At 40.6% G+C, this 22,005-nt stretch overlaps 1 protein-coding gene across 1 annotated transcript in view; it reads right to left on the minus strand.

Moving 5' to 3' along the window:
- The window catches only part of LOC136847895 (dnaJ homolog subfamily C member 11), a 186,528-nt gene that overhangs the window by 140,974 nt on the left and 23,549 nt on the right, over positions 1–22,005 (minus strand). The window contains exon 3 of the mRNA XM_067119935.1: positions 2,450–2,582. Within this exon, the coding sequence (XP_066976036.1) occupies positions 2,450–2,582 (133 nt within the window). The remainder of the gene's footprint in view (positions 1–2,449; positions 2,583–22,005) is intronic.

The raw sequence follows: 22,005 nt of genomic DNA on the forward strand, positions 1-22,005 counted from the left end.
CCCGCAGCTGAAGAAAAAGTGAGTGGTGACGTAGGGAGTGAGGAGTATTCCCCTGCTCTCTCCCAAACTCCACCAGTCAACACCCCTGTTACTGAGTTAAGTTATCAAGTTAAGTGACCACTCCAGCCCATGGGGATGGATACTTATATAAAAAAAAGACGATGGTTTGTATTTCCATAGGAACAATTACACATATTGCATATGATTCTATAATCAACAGTGAACAACGACTTTCTATCTTACTCCAAGGGCATACCATACCCTCTGACACAAAAATATTAATAAAAATTTTATAAGTATTTAATATTTCAACTTAATACCTTCAGGGTACAATTATAATACCATTGCCTTCTTTATGTGAGTATAAGAATGCGATATGTCCGTCCGTCCATCATATGACGTCACAAACTTATTGCAAGCTTATTATTTACCCTAGACTCACCTAATTTTGTATGTAGATACTCAAATATCATACAAACATTGTGTAATTTTGTTTTTCCTAAAATCTCAAATAGATAAAGATATATATAAGTCGTAAAGCGTACGCCGTGCGTGATGTCACGAAAATAGCACTTTTCTTAATAAAATTCCTTCTAGCACTATAATTTTTCACGTTATTAAAAAAAATACACGAGAAAGGCATATCCAATATGTACTCACATAAGCAGTTTCAAGAAGCTCCTATTATTTTCACAATTTTGGCAAATATTTGAATCCAAAAAAGTAGAGTTTTGAGTTACGGCACTTTAAAGTTTTCTGTACCATGTTGGAACAAGGCTTGAAATTTTCAGTGCAACATACCTAGAATTACAAGAATATTTGTCGTCTACAGAATCAACATACAGTACATTAAAGAATACTGTGTTATTTCACACACAGCTTTCTTTAACGTATATTGATTCTATAAACGACAAATATTCTTGTAGTTCTAATACTTACTATAGACTATTGCTGCCAACTCATCTTGATAACGTGTTCAAATCCACCGTCAACAGCATCCCTCTCTCTCTTTCTCTCTCCCTTTTAAATATCTTCATTATTATTTGTTTGTAACTGTGGAAATATAATATCTTTCACTGTGTGTGTGTCTCATATTTGTATTACTGTGCACGTGTGTGTGCATACGTGTATAAAATGGTATTACACGTCACTATTTGTGTGTATGTTAGTGTGTAGGCCTATTACTCGTGATACTGGGTCTCACCTTTATTCTACAGTAGGCTATATGGCACCTCAAAACACAGGCAACTAATAGGTGTAGCTTGCTGCCTAGGATATTTAGGCATTGAATACTGAGTGTATTTTTCATCACTCATGACAACAACGGTACAGCAGCTTGAATTAGGGAAAAATTGGGAAATACAAGGTCATTGACCCAGGCTCTAACTCCACTGAGGGCAGATTTGCAGAGCAGACTATCTCAGCAAAGGAGCAATGATACAAACCCTGGACATGTCAACTTCCGTGAACATGATCAAGACAGGAACACAGTCTCAGTTATGCCATGCTACAGTTATGGAATATTCAAAGTACTTTCCCATGACATACTGATAGATATTGATAAACGTAAATAAGCGTATTTCATTTGTCCCCAAAATTACCCACAAATACCCCAAATACCAACAAAATTTACCCACAAATATGACGTAAACTGGCTCACCCACAAAGAGCTTGCCTATCCACAGATTTGTGGTAAAAACCCACAAAGTGGCAACACTTGTGCACTGCTGTCATTGCCATACACTCAGTGTTGGTGAATGGTGGAGTAGACAGAGATGCCAGAAAGCATTACATAATCACACAAAATATTGTTGAGAAAAGGCAAAAATAAGCAGTGCTGCTACTCGCAGAAGGCATATACAGGCAGTCCCCAGTTATCGGCCAGGGTTCTGTTCCCGACAGCAAGACTATAACTGGAAATCGCTGATAACCAAAAATCGGTAATAATAGCACCGATCCCTGGTTATCAGCGCTGATAACCAGTTACTGGTGCTCATATCTGGTTATTGGCGCCACCTATAAGTGGGGATCAGCATCAATGACCGGGGATCAGCGCGGCTAACTGGAGATTGGCGCATATCAGTGCCGAAAATCCAGTTATCATCGTCACTAGACAAGAGCTGTAAAACCGGATCGCCGATAACCGGGACTGCCTGTACCCTCATGCATCCCTTTAAATGGGTTACGTATGTTGCCCTTTTAAACCAAATGGGAGCAGCTACAGGCAGCGGATGGTTCAAATATATCTTCCAGGCTAAAGTTAGATGGTCATAAATGTAAATTAGCATAAATCTTAATTTTGATATTTTGAAGGTATATTGGCTATTCAGAGGGTATGGTATGCCCTTAAGTTCAGTTCTAGCATTTATTTACTGTTATAACATATACAATACAAGACTGCATAAACTGACACCTGTCAACACAGACAAAATGCAAAAAATGTTCTTGCCTTGCTAGACGCTCATATTCTTCTCTTATCTCATGAGGAGTTTTTGTCCTCTGAACTATTTCCCATCCTTGCGTTTCCAGTCCAGCTATGCCAAGGTTGTCATAAATGGCACGCATATGTCCATCACTCAGAACTGTAAATAAAAAAAAGAGAGACAACACATACATCATTAAAAATTCTTGACTTAGATCTCATTCAAGTTACTATAATTCTAAAAACAAGAGACTATATTGCTTTTGGGAATCATAAAAAAAAAATAGAGAGCACAAAATGAAGTTTTCATAATACAACTAATATTGTAATACTTACCTGAACACCTGAATTAGCCCTGGTCACTAACCAGCCCGAACTATATCCCCATAAATTTACCCACAAAGTGGGTAATTAACTGTCAACGTTACCAACGCTACAGGTAAAACTCGTCGAATGAGTTACTTGAGGAAATTACTGGCCAACAGAGGTCGACATCCCCAGTTGAGTCACTCACTATCAAAAACTGAATTGGGGAGGAAGGTGGGAATCATTCAGGTGTTCAGGTAAGTATTACAATATTAGTTTTATTATGAAAACTTCATATTGCAATACACTCCCTGAACACCAGAATTAGCCCGATTAACAAAATTTGAATGGAGGTGGGATCAATCTAATTCAGCCTGACCTGTCAACGGAGAATAAGCAGGTAACTCATTATCAACATACTATGTATAAATGCATGTGTCCTCAACTAGTTGTCCAACTCGCTAGGTGAGGATGCTTGCAGAGAGAGTACCCCGACGTCAGTATCGTGTCTAAGGTACCATCTGAGTCAGAAGTGCCTCCCATGTGGTATTCTATACCTCTAACGAATGGAGGGGAAACGTCAAATCTCCTATGTGGCTATTCAGCCTCTCATGTCTGGAGAAGAAGTTGAGTGTGCACGACCTTTGAGTTCTCTCCCAACAGAGACTCTTAAGTTCATTTAGACTACCACTGACTACTTAAACTCCTAGCACCCTAACAATACAAGCTAACTATAAAATTGAGTTGGCCACAACAAAAGGACCCAGTGAGTAACCCTCCTAGGAAGAAAACAGAATATCCCTACAATAGAATGTTGTGAAAACTGACACCAACTTCCAAGTAGCCTCCTCCAAGACTGTCGGCACTGAAAAATTCCTCAAGAAAGCCGAAGAAGCAGCCATCCCCAATACTATGCACCCTTGGACGCGAAGAAGAACTCGAAGGCTCTGAAAGTGATGGGGAACCCACCGACGCTTGACTAATAACCTCTCGCAAGAAGAAACTAACTGCATTTTTGGAAATGGGACAAGATGGATACCTAGGGAAAACAAATAAAGTTCTCAGACGAGGCAGAAGTTTCTCAGTACATGAAAAATAAACTTTGAAAGCTCTAACCGGACACAGCAGCACTTTGGATGTGTCACCTCCTACAAAATCATCCAATGATGAAACTTTAAACGATCTAGGAAGAGGATTCATTTCAGATTCAGACTTGGCAACAAATTCTGGCAAGTAAGAAAGAAAGATATCCTGCCCCGAAAAGGATACCGCCCTAGCCACTGTCTGAATCTCACCAATTCTTCTTGCTGTAGCCAGAGCAACTAAAAATAACACCTTCTTGGTTCACTCTCTTAAGGATAACGACTCCAAGGTTTCGAAAGATGAAGAGCTCAACAGTCTCAAAACAGCCAATAGATCCTACGAGGGGGGGCCAAAGTGGAAAAACTGGACGTTCTATTCTAAAAGATCTTAACAGATCATGCAAAATTCTTCTGGTTGAAAGCTCAGGCAGGTGAAACCTGAATGTGCTACTGAGCATCGACCCATTTCCAGCAATCGTAGAACATGACAAGTTCTTTTCCTTCCTTAAAAACAAGAGGAAATCTGCCACTTTCGCAACCGATGGATGTGAAATGCTATGCCCCTCTTTCCGGCACCAACTATGGTACATGGCCACCTAGTCTGGTATAGTTTCCTAGTTGATCTTCTCAGACAGAAAGACAGTTGGCGAGCCACTGCCTTAGAGAGTCCTGAATGACGGGCTGCTCGCTGGACAGTCTCCATGGAAGTAATGGAAATGAGGCTGTCTGAGAAGATCTTTCCTCTCTGGAAGGAATACTGGAACTTCATCTACATGTCCAGAAGGTCTGGAAACCAAGGTCTTTGGGGCCAGAAGGGGTTTATCAAAGTCATCTGAGTGATGATACTGTTCCTGAGTTTGATCAGTACCTGTTGAATCAACCCGAATGGAGGGAATGCATACACTTGAAGGTTGCCCCAGGAGCGCTGCTGGGGAGAAGTAGACTGGAAGATGAAAATTCATTCTTGTGGTTAAGAGATCCATTGTTGCTGGCCACCTCCTCAACAGATGTTGTGCTTCTTCCTGAACCAGGGTCCATTCGCCCCCGAGAACTTCCTGAGAAGGACTCAACATGTCTGCTAGAACATTGAGCTTCCCCGACACAAATTGAGGGATAAGAGAAACCCTGCGGTCCTCACACCAACGAAGAACTCCCTGTGCTACGTTCTTTAAGACTAGCGATCTTGTTCCTCCCTCTTTCTTTAGATATGACACAGCCGTACTGTTGTTGCAAAAGAGAGCTACTACTTTGTTGCTTACTTGCTCCGAAAAGCAACTTAAGAACCTCTTCCACTGCTCTCAACTCCCGGAAATTTATGGACTCCTCTCGATCCAGATCCCTCCAAAGGCCTCTGGCCTGAGATTCCTCCAGGGTTGCACCCCAACCCCTATCCAAGGCATCTGTGTACAGATAACGTCTGGAAGAGGGGAGTCCAATCTTATGCCGATAGTCAGATGATGTTCTGACCACCACCGAAGATCCTTCAGGCAAGAATCGTCCCAGACCACAACTGCGTTCTCTTCCTGAAAGTCCCACTGATTCCTGAGACACACCTGCAGAGAACGCATCCGGAGACGAGACCCAGGAACTAGTGGCGAGAGGGAAGACATTCGGCCCAACAAGCTCTTACACAAGCTCACTGGTTGAGCCCTGTCCAACAGGAACACCTCTAGTTGACCTAGAACTGCAAGAATCCATTCCTCTGTCAGGAAAGCCCTCAAAAGATGCCTCTGAATCTCCATCCACAAATAGGTCTTTACTTGAGCTTGAATTAGAGAGCTTTTGTCCAAATTGATCTGAATTCCTGAGGTCTGACATAGATTCAGTAAGAAATCCCTTGCCTGCAACACTCCATCCACAGATGAAGCCTGAACCAACCAATCGTCAAGGTATCTCCTCATTCGAAATCCCTGACGATGCATTATGTCCGAAATAGGAGACATTACCCTTGTGAATACCTGAGGTGCTGTGGTTAGACCAAAGCAGAGGACCTTGAACTGGAACGTTCCAGTTGGACCAGAGAAACAAAGGAACCTTCGAGATTCCTGATGAATCGGAACCTGGAGATATGCATCCTTGAGGACCACTGAAACCATCCAATCGTCTCTCCGAACTGACCGCAGCATCGACTGTGAAGTTTCCATGTGAAACTTTGTTGAAACTACCAGACAGTTGAGACCCGAAAGATTTATAATGGGTCTCCAAGACCCTCCCGCTTTTGGAGCCACGAAGATCCAGCTGTAAGACCCCAGAGAAGGAGGAGCAGGCTCTATGCCCCCTTCTCCAAAAGGGCTTGGATCTCCGCTGCTAAAGCTATCCCTTTGATGGAGGACGGGGAATAACTGGGAAGGCAAACCGGGGAGCTGGACAGAGGGGGACGAAAATGAAACGGGACTCTGTACCCCTCCCTTAACACCTCCACTACCCAACTCTCTGCACCCCACTCCACTCCTTCCAGATGTTCCAAAAAGGAGCACGGCAACCTCCCACAGATACAAGTGAAGGGAATATCTCCTACTTCCAAAAACCCCTCTTGAAAGAAGGAGGTTTCGAATCCGAGGCAGAAGCCGAACCCTTTAGAAGCAAAACAGACCTTCTTTGGCAATCTCACAAGGGATTTAGAACTTGATCACTTAGCTGGAGATGACATCCTGGATCCTTTAGGTGATCTTGAACCCTGAGCCGCCACACAAATTATAGCCTACTGTGGTGATACTGCTGACGATGACAACACGAAATTGACCATGGAGGAGACATCCTCCTCTCTAAAAAGACTGTTACAGAGTGCACAAGGCGCCCCTCAACAGAACCCTCTTACGTATGTCTGGATAGTGAGGCGGCAGATGATTTAAAAAGAAGTCCCTCCTCGTCTTGCCAAAGAATGTTGTACAGCCAGCCGAAATGTTAGTATGGTATGCCAACCCCATCGAAACTGAAGTGACGAGGCTGTCAAACAGTCCAGGATCGGAGGGAGTATACCCATCTTGTTTGAGAAACCCCATCAACCCAGACAACATCCACATAAAGTAGGACAAGGCCTCAGACTGGCTGCGAAAGGTGTCCTCCAAAATATAAGCCTCACAAGATGCAACTGCTACCAAACGATTCGACGCAGGAACCCGAGAGAGAAGAGCCTCAACAGATTCGTTGAATGGAACTCTGACACCGGCAGAAGGGTTACCCGCTACCCTATAGAACCCCTTCCGATTAGGAAGCAAGGTTGAATCCTGTCTACCCCACCCGAAAAGAGAAGCTAACCTAGAGACCGCCTCCCTCAACGCCTACTCGACTCGGCCAAACCAGACCAGTTTACTTGATGTTTGGGAGACTACTGGTTTAGTTGCATACAACGATTCAAACATTGCTTGGTTTGGTTGTGTAGGTTCCTCAGGAGCCTTGGACTGCAGATAGAGAGAATGGATAAAGTCCACCATCCACTTATACTCGCTTTCATTCACTGGAGAAAAACCTATATCTGGTACCAGCTCCTCTTTTTCAAAAGAGCATTCTCTGTCAGACTGGTCCGACCGAACCAGGACAGGAAAAGAGACAGGCTTACCACCCGCAAGAGCTGCTACCAATAACTCGGAACTCGCTACACCTGGATGTGCAAGAGCAACACTTGACATAACTGACCCACTCATACCTGAGCCAACTGTACCCGGTTGCACAAACCCTGTACCAACTAAAGCCGATGACAAAAACTCTTGAGCCAGTTGCACTTGACTGTGCAAATCCCGCACCACCCAGCGACGATGACGTAGCACCTGGGCCGACCACACCTGGGTGACAAATGCCCACCCGAGAGCGGAAAGGCTGCAACACCCGATCCACCCAACCCCGGATGAACGAACACCGCACCAGGACGGGTAACCGGAGCTGAAGTCACACTGATTAAGGGAGAGGGAGGAAGAACTCCCTGATGACCCGGAACCAAAGCCGAACCCACATTGAACACCTTAGAAGGAGGAACAGAAATAGTTGCAAGAAAAGTTGAGAAAGAAGTAGAAGGAGGAGAGAAGAAGGAAGCTACACTCGGAGTAACCACTGGAGCACCTACCGCCGACATTGGACAGGTGGAGAACATACCAACTGGTCCAGTACTCAAAGGTGTTTCTAAGGACAAGCTACGAGCTGCGGAACCAATGGGGACCGAGGAAGGAAAATTACCAGCTACCCTAGTGAAAGGAGAGGCTGAGGACACCATTGGTACTGACACACTCAACGATGGCGCAGACAGAACGCCAACTGCCGTAGCATCTGCAAGAACCGCAGTGGACACATTACATCTCAAACCCAGTAAAGGGTGAATATATGGAGTTGCAGAAGACTCTGCAACCGCCTGTGAAGCATCTAAACCAGAAACCTGAGAAACTACAGGACCCGTGTAAGGTGCTAAAGAAGGTGCACCTTCCCTCAACCCCGAAGAGAGAGAGGGAGCTGCTGAAACTCCAACATTACAGGACTGAACCAGTGAAAATTCTTTGCTCTGCTGAGTTAATGGCAAAGAAACAGGATGAGCAAGAGAAGATTCTGAAGAGCCCTCTGAAGAGTGACCCGATAAAGAAGATTGTGTAAAGACACTGGAAGGCGGCTTAGAAGAAATTGGGGAAAAGGAAAACTCAGAAGCAGCAGAAGAGGCCATAGTTTTTAGAGAAAGAAAATAGACCGACTCTGTTCCCCCTTAGTGATCTTGACAGACATCATTAGCAAATTCAGGAAAGTCTTCAAGACGTGATCGTGAATACTGGAAAACCCAAAATTGAAACATTAACCAACTAGTAATCTATAACCCTTTGACAAAACCAACAAATCTGCATTATATTGAGTCAAATTGAAAACCTGATCACCAGAATTACCACCACCACAAGACGAACCAAACTTATCCACCGAAGGAAAAGGAACTTCGAAGACGAAGGAGCACTCTCCAACACTTCAAAACCCGACAAACCCGAAACCACATCTGAATGACCAACCACGGACTTAGAAACCTTCTGTTGTAAAGAACTCGAAGCAGGAAACAAAACCGAAGACGGATCCAAAGATGAAGCTGTCACACTAGAAACCCCAACCGAACCCGAACCCGAAGAAGCCTGCACCTTCCACTTCTCTTCCTGAACACTTCCTAACCTATTATCCCTACTCGTCTGTGTCTTATCTAACTCTACATCAACCTCAGAACTTACACCTTGAGTGGGAAGGGGGGAATCTGCTGCCAACACTGCCTGCTCCGTGCCGGGGGGCTGGCAGAACCTACCTGCAAGGCTTGCGGTTCTCCATGACCCCCAGCACCCGTAAGGGCTGGTTCTGGAACAGGCAGGGGGGCTGAAAAAGCATGGTTAGAATCAACTATGCTACTACTACCACTATCTCTATGCTCAGCTAACTTACTCATCAGGCTAGAAAATAGCTAGACATACTGGATGATAACCTGTCCTCAAACTTCTTGAATAACTCTAAATCTAACGCTTCCTTATCTACTGATTGTAACCCTACAGCTGGTCCTGACCTGCGCTTACTCTTTGAGGGTAAGGATTTTCTGTTTCATATAATCCTCCATTTGATCTACTGACCAAGACCTACACTCTTCACATCTCTGACTGGTACTACACTGAACCTTCCTACATAAAATGCAAACAGAATGTTGATCGTGTTTAAGGGTACTCATCCTACGCTTGCAGGATGTGCAGGACCGATGAGCGGCAGCATCTCCAGCAGTAGAAGGCTCGGTCTTCGAAGCTGTAGACGAAGTGGAAGCAGCGGTGCTAGCAGACGGCGACGTCTTCTTGTCTGACTTATCCATATTGAGTCCAAAGTACCAATCCAAAGTCAAAACCGGGAGAGAAGTTCCAAATCCAGTCAATAAAGCGTAAATCCAGAAGAAAAGGCGTTGAAAACAGTCCAAAATCGTAATCTGATATCCGAATTCTTTAAATGGGGGTCGGGCTAAATGACCAAAAGTTTGCCTGATGTGGGACACACCCACACAGCACGGCGAACTAATAACAATTGAGGATGTCAGCCTTTGTCGGCCGGTATTTGCAGCTGCGTTGTCAAAGGTACCTCAGGTAACTCATTTGACAAGATTTTACCTGTAGTGTTGGTAACGCTGACAGTTAATTACCCAATTTGTGGGTAAATTTATGGCGATATAGTTCGGGCTGGTCAGTGACCAGGGCTAATTCAGGTGTTCCGGGAGTGTGTTGCAATAAGAAATTTTACCATATAAATCTATGTAGTCAGGGAGCACCAAGGTCGAAATTGCAATTTCATGCTGTAAAAGGTTTCACTGCTGATTTTGAAAGTTCAGTCCTAGTAGAATAAGATTCAAGAGGGCAACCTTCTGAAATCGGTGTAGGTCACTCTGAAAAATGGCCATATATCCTGGTCCGTATGTACCAAATCAGTCTCCTCATGCAACTCCCTATTTTGTAAGATATGTTCATATGTCATAAGAACATGATTTTTGTGTCTGAATATGATTTCAGGGTCAAGGAATCTTTAAACACCAATTTCAATACTACTGGTGGGTTTACTATATTTTTATGGATGGGAAATTCCTGAAAATTGCTTGCCATTAACATGAAGAAAGTATTGCAACATGATTACTTTTTTAACAGCTGTTTTCTTCAAGTCCCTTCACTTCAGTTATCCATTATTACTATAATAATGTTTATTATGTGGTATCTAATGCTTCACTAAATGTATATGTCAGAAATGTATATGTAAGAAAATCAGTACAGATAAAGGTACAATGCAGAATGTTAGAACTCCATACACTCTTGTAAATGCTATGTCCAAAAGGCAAGATTCTGTTGCTTTGAGGTTCAGTGGACAAATATCTTCAGAGAAACTGAAGAGATGGCATGGTGACTGCAGAAGATGGTATACCTTGCAGAAAAGTTGTGACCTGGCAGAGAAAAGACATAAGCAGTCATCATGTGAAAGGTCAAATGAAGAATCAAATTCTTCATAAAGTGATTCTAAGCAGAAGTTTCTTAGGTCACATATACATCTGCTTTCAACTATTTATGTCAACGTATTATATGTGAAAGTAAATTCACGATTCGCAACAAAGCTAGCAAAGTTATGCCTGCAACAAGAGGTAAAACACTGAAAAAGAAAGGCTGAACTGGGTGACAGAAAGATGCTGTCAAGGATTCAAGCATCTAAAGACTCAGAGGTTGACCTAGTGGCACTAGACATACAGTATCACAAGAAACGTACGAATACTTATATGGTGAGACGAGTCACAAAAATGAACTCTAACAAACACTGACCAAACAAAAGAATGTCCTAGTGCTTTCATCTATTCGAGATAGGTACGGACACTTTCTGATGGAAAAGGGAATAAGTGGTGCATATGTCTACACATCACTTCAGATGACACGGAAGCTGGAAACTCAATTTGGACATAAGCTCTCATGCTGGTCATCAGACAATAATGTTACATATGTCTCATCAAATATCTGCCCTGAAGAAGCTTGATGAGAGGTAGTGGAGAAGAGGAGGTCTTAGCCAAGAATGGTACTGTATTTGCAAGCTAGGAACTGCAAACAAGATCTCTGGACCTGTTGGTGATTACTCCCAAAGCATAAGAGCTCACAGACTCATTCTAGAAGCCATGGCTAGACTACATATGAAGGCCTTTGAGGACTGGTATCAGAGCAATGATGGTGACTTGGAAAATGAGTTTTGCAATGGAGTTATTGAAAACAATGTGCAAGTAGCCACAAAACTACCAAGGTTTCCTATCACTAAGCTGGAGGAACCAATTGATGAGTTTGACCAAGAGAGGGAATCCTCACCATCTCATGTCGTGTGGAGATCTTGCATCAAAATGGTCAACATTTTGCTAAGATTTACTTCATCTTATGGAAGAGGTGACTGGGAGCAGGTTCTACATGAAAGCAGCAATATATTGTCTTACATCATCTCTGGTGGTCACCATAACTATAGTCATTCTCTCTCACTATACCTCGGTGAGATGCAGGAGCTGAAGAACACTACACCTGAAATCTGGAGCTACTTCATGAAGGGATACCTCGCAGTTCGTCGTAAAGATGGCTCATTCAATGGAGTTCCAGCAGGTATGGCTCTAGACCAGATTTATAATAGGGATGCCAAAGAGAGTGCCTGTGGACTGGGTGGCATAACATTGGATGCAAAGGCTAGAACAAAATGGGTTTACACTAAACCTATTACATCTGAAGTGTCAACACAGTTTGGACAAATGTTGAACACCAATGAAAGAAGAATTCCTAACCACCACGACGAAGGTAAACCCGAAGAGTCTACAAAGTCCACAAGATAATCAGTTCCATAAAAGATCACATGATTAGCCCTTTTACAAGTTTTTTCAAAAGATTTGATGAACTTAGTCATAGGTCAAATTGCATCTCCTGAGTGTGTGCATGATTTGTGCAATATTAAGAAGATTTGGTAAGATGCACTAAATGACTGCCTGAATGACCACGGTGCAAAAATAAAGATGGTGAAATTAAACACATCTGAACCATGCATGCCAAAGCTAAGAAACAAAAACAGAAGTACCCAAAGATTAAAGAAGAAGTATCGCTCCTAAAGAGAATTTTCCCGTTAAAAACTTCAGGGATGGATGTCAACTTAGAAGAAACAATAGGATTATAAGAGTGTTCTGTTTTAGGATGGCAACATGCAGAAGACAAATAAAGCTGTGTGACTCAATGCAATTCTTCGTGAAACTCAAATCCAGGCACAAGACGAGCTGTCAGAAGCTGATGAACCACACTGCTTGATTGTTGTGCTATGTACTTCTTACAGAGACATGCATTCATCGAAGGTGAAACATTTCAGCAGTACCAAGACAGAATATTGAGAAAGTTGATGAAACTGCTGCCTCTACACTGTAACAGCATGCACTTCCCCGGTGACAGATATGACCATTTGTTATCCACTAAAGATTGTGAACGCCAGAGACGACAAAATATTGGAAAACCACAAAAGGAGGATGAAATTGCAGGTGCAGTGCATGCACTTCCCTTCGAGGAATTTATGTTATCAGAGAAAAATAAAGCAAAACTTTTGACTTACATATGTGAACAGTGGGAACATTCTCCCATAACCCACAACTCCTGTACTCCTCTGTACATATCTGGAGGTTTCACTGATGAGCTAAAAAGCTTTCGGGTCAGTTCCGATGGCTGTGTGGTAGTTCCACTCCTCAGCTCAACACAAGAAGGGCTCTGTGTGCTACATTCAGTGCTGTACACTTAGGAGGCAAAAGAGTAGTTGTATATGGCACTGATACTGACATCATGGTCATCCTTCTCTATTACTCCAACACACTATTGAAGGATGTTCAGCTGTGGATTCAAAAGGCAGATAATTGTTGGATACCTATTCACGAAGTTGCTGCTGTACTAGGGGCAGATGATTGAAACCTTCACCCTTTCCTCTATGCCTTCTCTGGTAAGGATGATTCCTGCAGCCTCTTCAGTGTAGGAAAATCAAAGATACATAATGTTCGACATAGACTTAACACTCATGTTGGCTGAATATGAAGAAGATGGAATGACTGAAATAACAGATGATATTCAAAATGCAGCTCAAAAGCTTTAAATGACTTGCTACACCCAAGATGTACAATTTGAATCATTAGCTGCACAGCAAGTTCATCTCTTCCTCAGTGGAGGATGTAATCAAGATATGAGGCCCTTGCCACCAACAGAAGATGCATTTCAACTTCATCTAAAGCGCAGCTTGCTTCCGACATTAGTGCAGAAAAGAAGTCATGTTCCAGTTTCCAATCTCCCTAATGTGCTGATGTATGGCTGGAGAGTAGAAGATGAATGATTTAAACCATTACCAATGCTTCTGCCATTGTATCCTGAGGCCACTGATAAGTTCAATAGCTGCAAATGCATCAAGAGTCAGTGTAAGAAGTTGTTCCTGCCAAAAAGCAAATGTATCTTACTGGGCAGCATGTCAATCATTAAGGGAAAACTGAAAAATGTTACTGTGTACAGGCATTAGCATTACTTGATATTCAAGAGGTAGATTCAGATGAAAATAATGCTGATTTTTTTATAGCGCAGTCGCTTGTTTCGTCCTCAAGTTGAGTTACCTTCCATGGTCTACCAGAGATCCATGGTGACCAAACTAATATCAAAGAATTCTCTTCTAGTTGGTCTTTTGGGCCAGGTATTGTGTCATAATGATTAACATTATCACACGTAATGGAGTATATAATGGACTCAAAGATAAGACGGCACTTTCCCTTATCATCAGCGAAGCTGAACCCAGACTTTCCAACGTCAAAAGAACCTGCAAGAAAGAGAAATGACTACTGCGCATGCGCATCTGCCTCTTGTTTACAACTGGGCCATTAAAGACAAAGAGCCATAAGTCTCTGTTGGTCTATAGCGAACGGTTTACATCGTTACCAGCACTCTGCAAAATTACTTTTTTCTCCAATTTCATTATCGAGGATCATGGAAACATCAAAAATAGCAAGATATGAGCTTAATATTATGTTCCAGATAGAAGTTTTAGTTTTAAATTTTTGGAACTGATAATCTGTTTGGGAAAGCAGGAACCTGGCTCATTGACTGCTAGTTTCGTAAAGTGAAAATTGTTTTAAATTCTAACTAAATGTTTTAACTAAAAGAAACGTTCCACAACTTACTAGTAATACAGAAAATCCTTTCAGATTATATGATGTCTACAATAACCTAGGCAGTAAGTTAGAATTATTTAGACTAGATTAATAGCGGATGTTGTCTGTAGCCCATGTCCTAGGATTACGTATCCTTAAGTGGCCAAGCTTAGACCGAGGATCCTAGGACCAGATAATAACAATATCTAGGCAAAATAAATCGATAGCCTAACAATAAGGCTACATATTAGTAAAATTTCTTCCTTTTACATAAGCCTGTGCACTTAACCCTTAAACGCCAAGCCTCTATTTACAAAAGTGTCTGTCGTATGCCTGCGGCGTTCAGGAGTTAGCACTGAAGTGGAAAAAAGTTTTTTTCAAAAAATCACAGCACGCTTAGTTTTTAAGATTAAGAGTTCATTTTTGGCTCATTTTTTTGTCATTGCCTGAAGTTTAGTATGCAACCATCAGAAATGAAAAAAATATCATTATCATATATAAATATTGGAATATATGACAGCACGAAAAAACAATTTCATATATACTGTAATTGTATACAAATCGTGCTGTGAGCAAAACGGTTAAAACTACCGAGTTATGGTTTTTTCGTTGTATTGTACACTAAATTGTGATGATTCTGATATATATAACAAATTGTAAAACGATCAAAGCAACACAGAGAAAATATTATCACAAAATGATGCATGAATTTGTAATGCGCAGACATAAAATTAAGTTTTTTCCTAAAATTCACCATAAATCGAAATATTGTGCTAGAGACTTCCCATTTGTTGCAAAATTAAGGTAATTGATTGAATATTACTAGACTGTAAGTGATTTAGCTTACAATTGCAGTTTTCGACCATTTCGGTTGAGTTAAAGTTGACCGAAGGTCGAATTTTTTCTATTTATCGTGATTTATATGAAAATATTTCAAAACTGATAAAAGCTACAACCATGAGTTATTTTTTGTTGTATTCTACATGATATTGCACACATTTTCATGTATAACACTTTATGTAAGGCCTAATATAAAACGGTGTGAAAATTATGACAAGGTGACTAAAGAAATTCTGAGATTTTCAGCAGAGTTACTGCGCGCGGACGTAAATGAAGGTAAATGATTGAATGTTACTAGAATGTAAGAATTTTAGCTTACAATTGCGTTTTTCGACAATTTCGGTCGAGTCAAAGTTGACAAAAGGTTGAAATTTTGGCATTTATTGTGATTTATATGAAAATATTTCAAAACTGATAAAAGCTACAACCATGGGTTGTTTTTTGTTGTATTTTACATGAAATTGCACACATTTCAAATATAAAACTTTATATAATGGCTAGTATAAAACGGTGCAAAAATTACGACAAAGTGACGAAAGAATTACAGTACTGAGATTTTCGGCCGAGTTACCGAGCGGACGTAAGGAAAAAGCTTTTTTCAAAAATTCACCGTAAATCGAAATATTGTGCTAGAGACTTCCAATTTGTTGCAAAATGAAGGTAAATGATTGAATATTACTAGAATGTAAGAGTTTTAGCTTACAATTGCATTTTTCGACCATTTTGGTCGAGCCAAATTTGACTGAAAGTTGAAATTTTGGCAGTTATCGCGAGTTATATGAAAATATTTCAAAACTTATAAAAGCTACAACCATGGGTTGTTTTTTGTTGTATTCTACATGAAATTGCACACATTTTCATATATAAAACTTTATGTAAAGGCTAACATAAAACAGTGCAAAAATTATGACAAAGTGACAAAAGAATTCCTGAGATGGGTCGCTGATGCTCTGTAGTGCAAGAAGAAAGAAATTCGTGCATGCGCGGCTGGGTAACGCTTGTAAACAAAACAACAGTGTGATCCGTGAACTTCCACCATCCCTCAAGGCGCGATTTAAAATCTTTTGCAAACTAGGTCTATAATTATTTTTCCGCGAATATTTAAAAAAACTTTTTGTAGTCGACGTACAGTACGTCCACTCGGCACCCTACAGACAATTTTAGTCGACGTACGATACATCCAGGCGACGTTTAAGGGTTAAGCACAAGCTAATTAATCCAGGACTAGTCTAGGCATTACCTTATGTTAAGTGATAACTTTTTACGAAACATCCCATTTTTGGACTAAATTGTTAGCCTAGACCATGTAACCTAGGACTAGATGAATTAGTAATCTGTGCTGGATGAGATAGTAACCTAGCGTTGAGGGTACATACTAAGGTATTTGCGTTTTATGTAACCCATACCCTTAAGTGTGAATTAAATAATCCGGATTACGCAGTAGACTAGATTACATTAAGTTATAGCCTGGCTATAAGGTTACACATTCGTGAGTTATCATTTTATATAGTAGACCAAATGGCCTAGGATTAGACATAAACAACAACCTGGGTTAGACAAAAAATAGTAGACTAACTATAAGGTTACATATTAGTAAGTTTCTATTTTTATATGGCCTATACATTTAAGAGTGATCTATAATAATTTGGATTAGGCAATACCCTATACTAGGCTAAGAAAGAACAAATAAGCCTAGGATTACAGTATATATAAACAGTATCCTAGGCTCAATAAAATAACCTACTTTTTTACGACTCTGTAGCATATCTGTAAGGCTACAAACTAGCAGGGTCTTATGTAGCTCATATCCTTAAAGGTGATATAAACCTAGAACAGGCAGTAGCCTAAGCCTAACCAGATTAAGTAGGAACCCCTTTTTAAGGAATATCCTACTATTAGCCTAAAACAGTGATGGCCAGATATCAGATAAAAGGGTAGTCTCGGCCACACATAACAGAAACCAGATTATAAGAGGATTATTTTCTATATACTGTAGTTTATATCCTTAAGTTTTAAATGAGCCTAGAATAGGTTAAGCGAGAACCTTCTGAGAAATCTTCTATTCTTAACTTAACACAGATTATACCAGAAGCATTAATGTAAGCTTTATAAATAGTAGCTTGGGTCAGTTAACCCTTAAACGCCGAGCCTCTATTTACAAAAGTGTCTGCCATGTGCCGGCGGCATTTGGGAGTTAGCGCTGAAGCGGAAAAAAAGTTTTTTTAAAAAATCACAGCACGCTTACTTTTTAAGATTAAGAGTTCATTTTTGGCTCCTTTTTTTGTCATTGCCTGAAGTTTAGTATGCAACCATCAGAAATGAAAAAAAATATCATTATCATATATAAATATTGAAATATATGACAGCGCAAAAAAAAAATTTCATATATAATTGTACAGTATACAAATCACGCTGTGAGCAAAACGGTTAAAGCTAACGAGTTATTTTTTTTTTCTTTGTACTGTACACTAAATTGCAATGATTTTGGTATATAACAAATTGTAAAACGATCAAAGCAACACAGAGAAAATATTATCACAAAATGATGCATGAATTCGTAACGTGCGGACGTAAAAAGAAGTTTTTTTCTAAAATTCACCATAAATCGAAATATTGTGCTAGAGACTTCCCGTTTGTTGCAAAATGAAGGTAATTGATTGAATATTACTAGAATGTAAGAATTTTAGCTTACAATTGTGTTTTTCGACCATTTCGGTCAAGTCAAATTTGACCGAAGGTTGAAATTTTGGCACATCGTGATTTATATGAAAATATTTCAAAACTGATAAAAGCTACAACCATGAGTTATTTTTTGTTGTATTCTACATGAAATTGCACACATTTTCATATATAAAACTATATGCAATGACTAACATAAAACGGTGCAAACGTTACGACAAAGTGACGAAAGAATTTGAGATGTTCGGCTGAGTTACAGCGCGCGGACATAAGGAAAAAGTTTTTTTTCAAAAATTCACCATAAATCGAAATATTGTGCTAGAGACTTCCAATTTGTTGCAAAATGAAGGTAAATGATTGAATATTACTAGAATGTAAGAGTTTTAGCTTACAATTGCGTTTTTGGACCATTTCGGTCGAGTCAAATTTGACCAAAGGTTGAAATTTTGGCACTTATCATGATTTATATGAAAATATTTCAAAACTGATGAAAGCTACAACCATGAGTTATTTTTTGTTGTATTCTACATGAAATTGCACACATTTTCATATATAAAACTTTATGTAACGACTAATATAAAACGATGCAAACATTACGACAAAGTGACGAAAGAATTTCAGAGATGTTCGGCCGAGTTACCGCATGCATACGTAAGGAAAATTTTTTTTTTCAAAAATTCACCATAAATCAAAATATTGTGCTAGAGACTTCCAATTTGTTGCAAAATGAAGGTAAATGGTTGAATATTACTAGAATGTAAGAGTTCTAGCTTACAATTGCGTTTTTCGACCATTTCGGTCGAGTCAAAGTTGACCGAAGGTTGAAATTTTTTGTAGTCGATGTACGGTACGTCCACTCGTCACCCGACAGACAATTTTAGTCGACTTATGATACGTCCAGTCGGCGTTTAAGGGTTAAACACATTAGTTCATAGCAGTTAGTCAGAATGGCATGACAATTAGAATGAAAAATTTCACTTAGCCACTGCAAAAGGACTAACAGTGTAGCATTAACATAAGCTTTATAAAACAGTAGCTTGGGTTAGTTAAAACACATTAGTTCATAGCAGTTAGTCTGAATGGTATGACAATTAGAATTAAAAATTTCACTTAATACAGCCATATACAGGAATGAAAACTAGCCTAAACCTTAGAGGGTTTAAGTTAACATAGATATTTAATTAAATATATTACAACTGCACACTTGTAATCAAGTTAACCTGTAATATGGAAAGCATGTGAGGAATTACAGAAGTGTCCCTCATTTAAAAACAATTAATACTAACTAACTTCTAATAACAACTTGTTTTACATCACTACAGGGCCGCCATTAGACAGGATCCTCAGTTCAAGTGTTCCGTAGCAAATTGCTCGGTTCACTTTTTGCCCATGGGTACGGCCCATACCACCTGCCATGAGCACAGTCCTTGTAAAAAACAAAGAAAATTTGCTTGGTCGCCAGATATGGGTGAGATTTGTAGTATGCTCCTGGCAACAAGTTTTAAGGACGAAACAGCTTGTTTTAAGCTGTCTCGATGGGTCCTACGGTTCAGTAGGGGTGAGGAAGGTGGAGACTATATCTTTCCAGCAGAACTTGGGCAGCAGATATTTAACCCTTTCTCAGAATAACACCTATGTTTGGGCCAAAACCCAGTAACATCAGTAACCAGTACCTCCAAGGTTAACCCCAAGGAGGAAGTAGAGGAATCTTTGCATGGGGCTGATATTCTTACTAAAGAATATGAAGTGGACATTGCCACTGAAATGGCTCTGCTGAACCTAGAAGGCTCAAGGACACAAATTTTAGCTAGCCATGGGAGAAACCTTCCAGAAGGAATTCTACTCCCCATGCAGCTATCGTTGCTGAATAGGATCTTTCCCTCAAAAAGGACACTAGGATCCACCTAACTCCAACTGAAATGACATTTTTGGAGGGGTAGAGCAACTTACCCAGGACTTCTGTCCCTTGATTAACAGGCAGTTACAGTTCAGTTGCTGAAGCTCAGTTAGATTGTGCAAGCTCCCCCAAAAAGGGTTACACAGTTTGTGGCATGTGATCAGTTCCATGAGGAAATTGAGTGTACTATCAAAGATGCCCTTGCCACTGAATGGCAATATATAAGGGACATGAAGCATGATTCCGAAAAGGAAAGCAAGTCAGTCATGTACACACCAAAGTGTAAAAGTACTACGTCCTGTAACCGAAAAGTGCGTGTGGATACAAATGCTGCCCAAACAAGGTCTAATGTTAGAATTCCGACTGGAAACAACAAAATGGTCAGTTCGGAATACAGAACTTCAGATCAAAACATAATAGGGGCTCCAATACTCGCCCCGATGATACTGATAATACTTGGTGAGACGCCTCAATGTGCATTTTCTCTCCCGATGGCAAATATGTAATTAATGAGAGAAAAACTATGATCGAAGTTGTACATGTAGAATTTAGAAACAGGGCAGCATTCCCTAATACAGAATGGCACCCGGTACCATCTTCACCAGGCATGGAGAAACCACTAACAGAAGCGGTTTTCTTGCCTGTGCCTATAGCATTAAAAGCTATAGAAATCACCCTTTACCAGGTCAACAAAATATGGATCTCTACTTCCATTTTAAATAAGACCCAAGTTGCTCACCAAGTAGCCCTAGCCTTCTGTCCCTTCACTTTCAAAATTATTAATCATGTGAAGACAGATTTTCAGAATTTGTAGCGTCTAAAAACAAGAAAAATGGCCGAATTAAAACCATCTGCCACGGTCATCCCAGTTTTGGGAAATTCCACCAAGGAATGGCCAATGCTACAACTCCCTTTGAAAGGAAAAAGCTCCCTTTAGATACAGCTGCACAACAGTTAGGGACTCCTATGAGAACTCTCTCAGAGGGGACAGCCTTGTACGAATTTTATGCTAGGCTCCGACTCCTTAGTAATATAACCTCTACAACCTTGTTGGAAGTTGCTACCAAAAGGCTTCCAAAAGATTCCAGGATAATTTTTGCTGCTGATGCCAAAAGTCTCATGAAAACCCGATGGGAAGCACTCTGTGACTTCCTAGAATGGTGCATAAAAGCGCAAATGGAAGCACTGGATGGTTCCATCAAATCACTCTCCAATGTCACTGCATGACTGCCAACAGAATTTTAGTGTACGCTCTTCTGGAAAAAGGGGAATTCAGGAAACAAAGAACCCATAATTTCCCTTTACCCAACCCCAAAAAAGGCTCGCTTTGATAAAAAATCATATAAGCCTTCAGTCACCCCAAAAGTTTTCCCTCAAAAAACATGTAGGTTGTCAGAAGGGACAATTCCCTACTAAGGGACAACAACAACCACAACAACAACAGCAAGGACACTTTTTCACAATGTCCAAAAACTATCTTATAAGGGGGGAAAAAGGAAGAGCAACACCTGAAATGTCTATCAAAGGCAAAGGCAGAGGAAGAGGCAGATACCAATAGGAATTGTGTGGTTGGCGGTCAGCTTCGACGACATCACAGACAATGGAAGTTTTCCCCGTGGGGGGACAGCACTATTTATATGTGCAGAAAGGCCCTGTTAATGGGGGCCCATAGAGAAACGTGTATATTCGCCACCAAGTACGCCATTTCAGTGTCCTCAAAAATGATTCCTCAAAAAGAAGAGTGATCCTCAAACAATCAACAATGAACAAGCACATTGTTTGCCAAAAGTTTCGGATAATTACTGTTGCCCAAGTACGCTGAACCATCCCAAAAGGGGCTTGGACAGTTTCTGTAGATCTGAAAGATGCACGCTGGCACATCCCTATAGCTGTTCCCTTCCGCCCCTTCCTAAGGTTCCAGATCGGGGAAGATACATATAGATTTGAAGTCATGCCCTTTAGGCTAAACATTGCCTAAAGAACATTTTACAAAATTAGCAATGGTATTCGTTCAAGAACTCAAACAAAAAGGAATACAACTAATAGCCTACCTAGACAACTGGTTGCTCTGGGGGCATACAAGAAAAGAGTGCTTGAAAAACCTAAGAGAAATGGTCAACAGACTAGTCAAAAGGTTTTATAA

The sequence above is a fragment of the Macrobrachium rosenbergii genome, chromosome 17, assembly GCF_040412425.1.
Source record: "Macrobrachium rosenbergii isolate ZJJX-2024 chromosome 17, ASM4041242v1, whole genome shotgun sequence".
In the NCBI taxonomy this organism is placed as follows: domain Eukaryota; kingdom Metazoa; phylum Arthropoda; class Malacostraca; order Decapoda; family Palaemonidae; genus Macrobrachium; species Macrobrachium rosenbergii.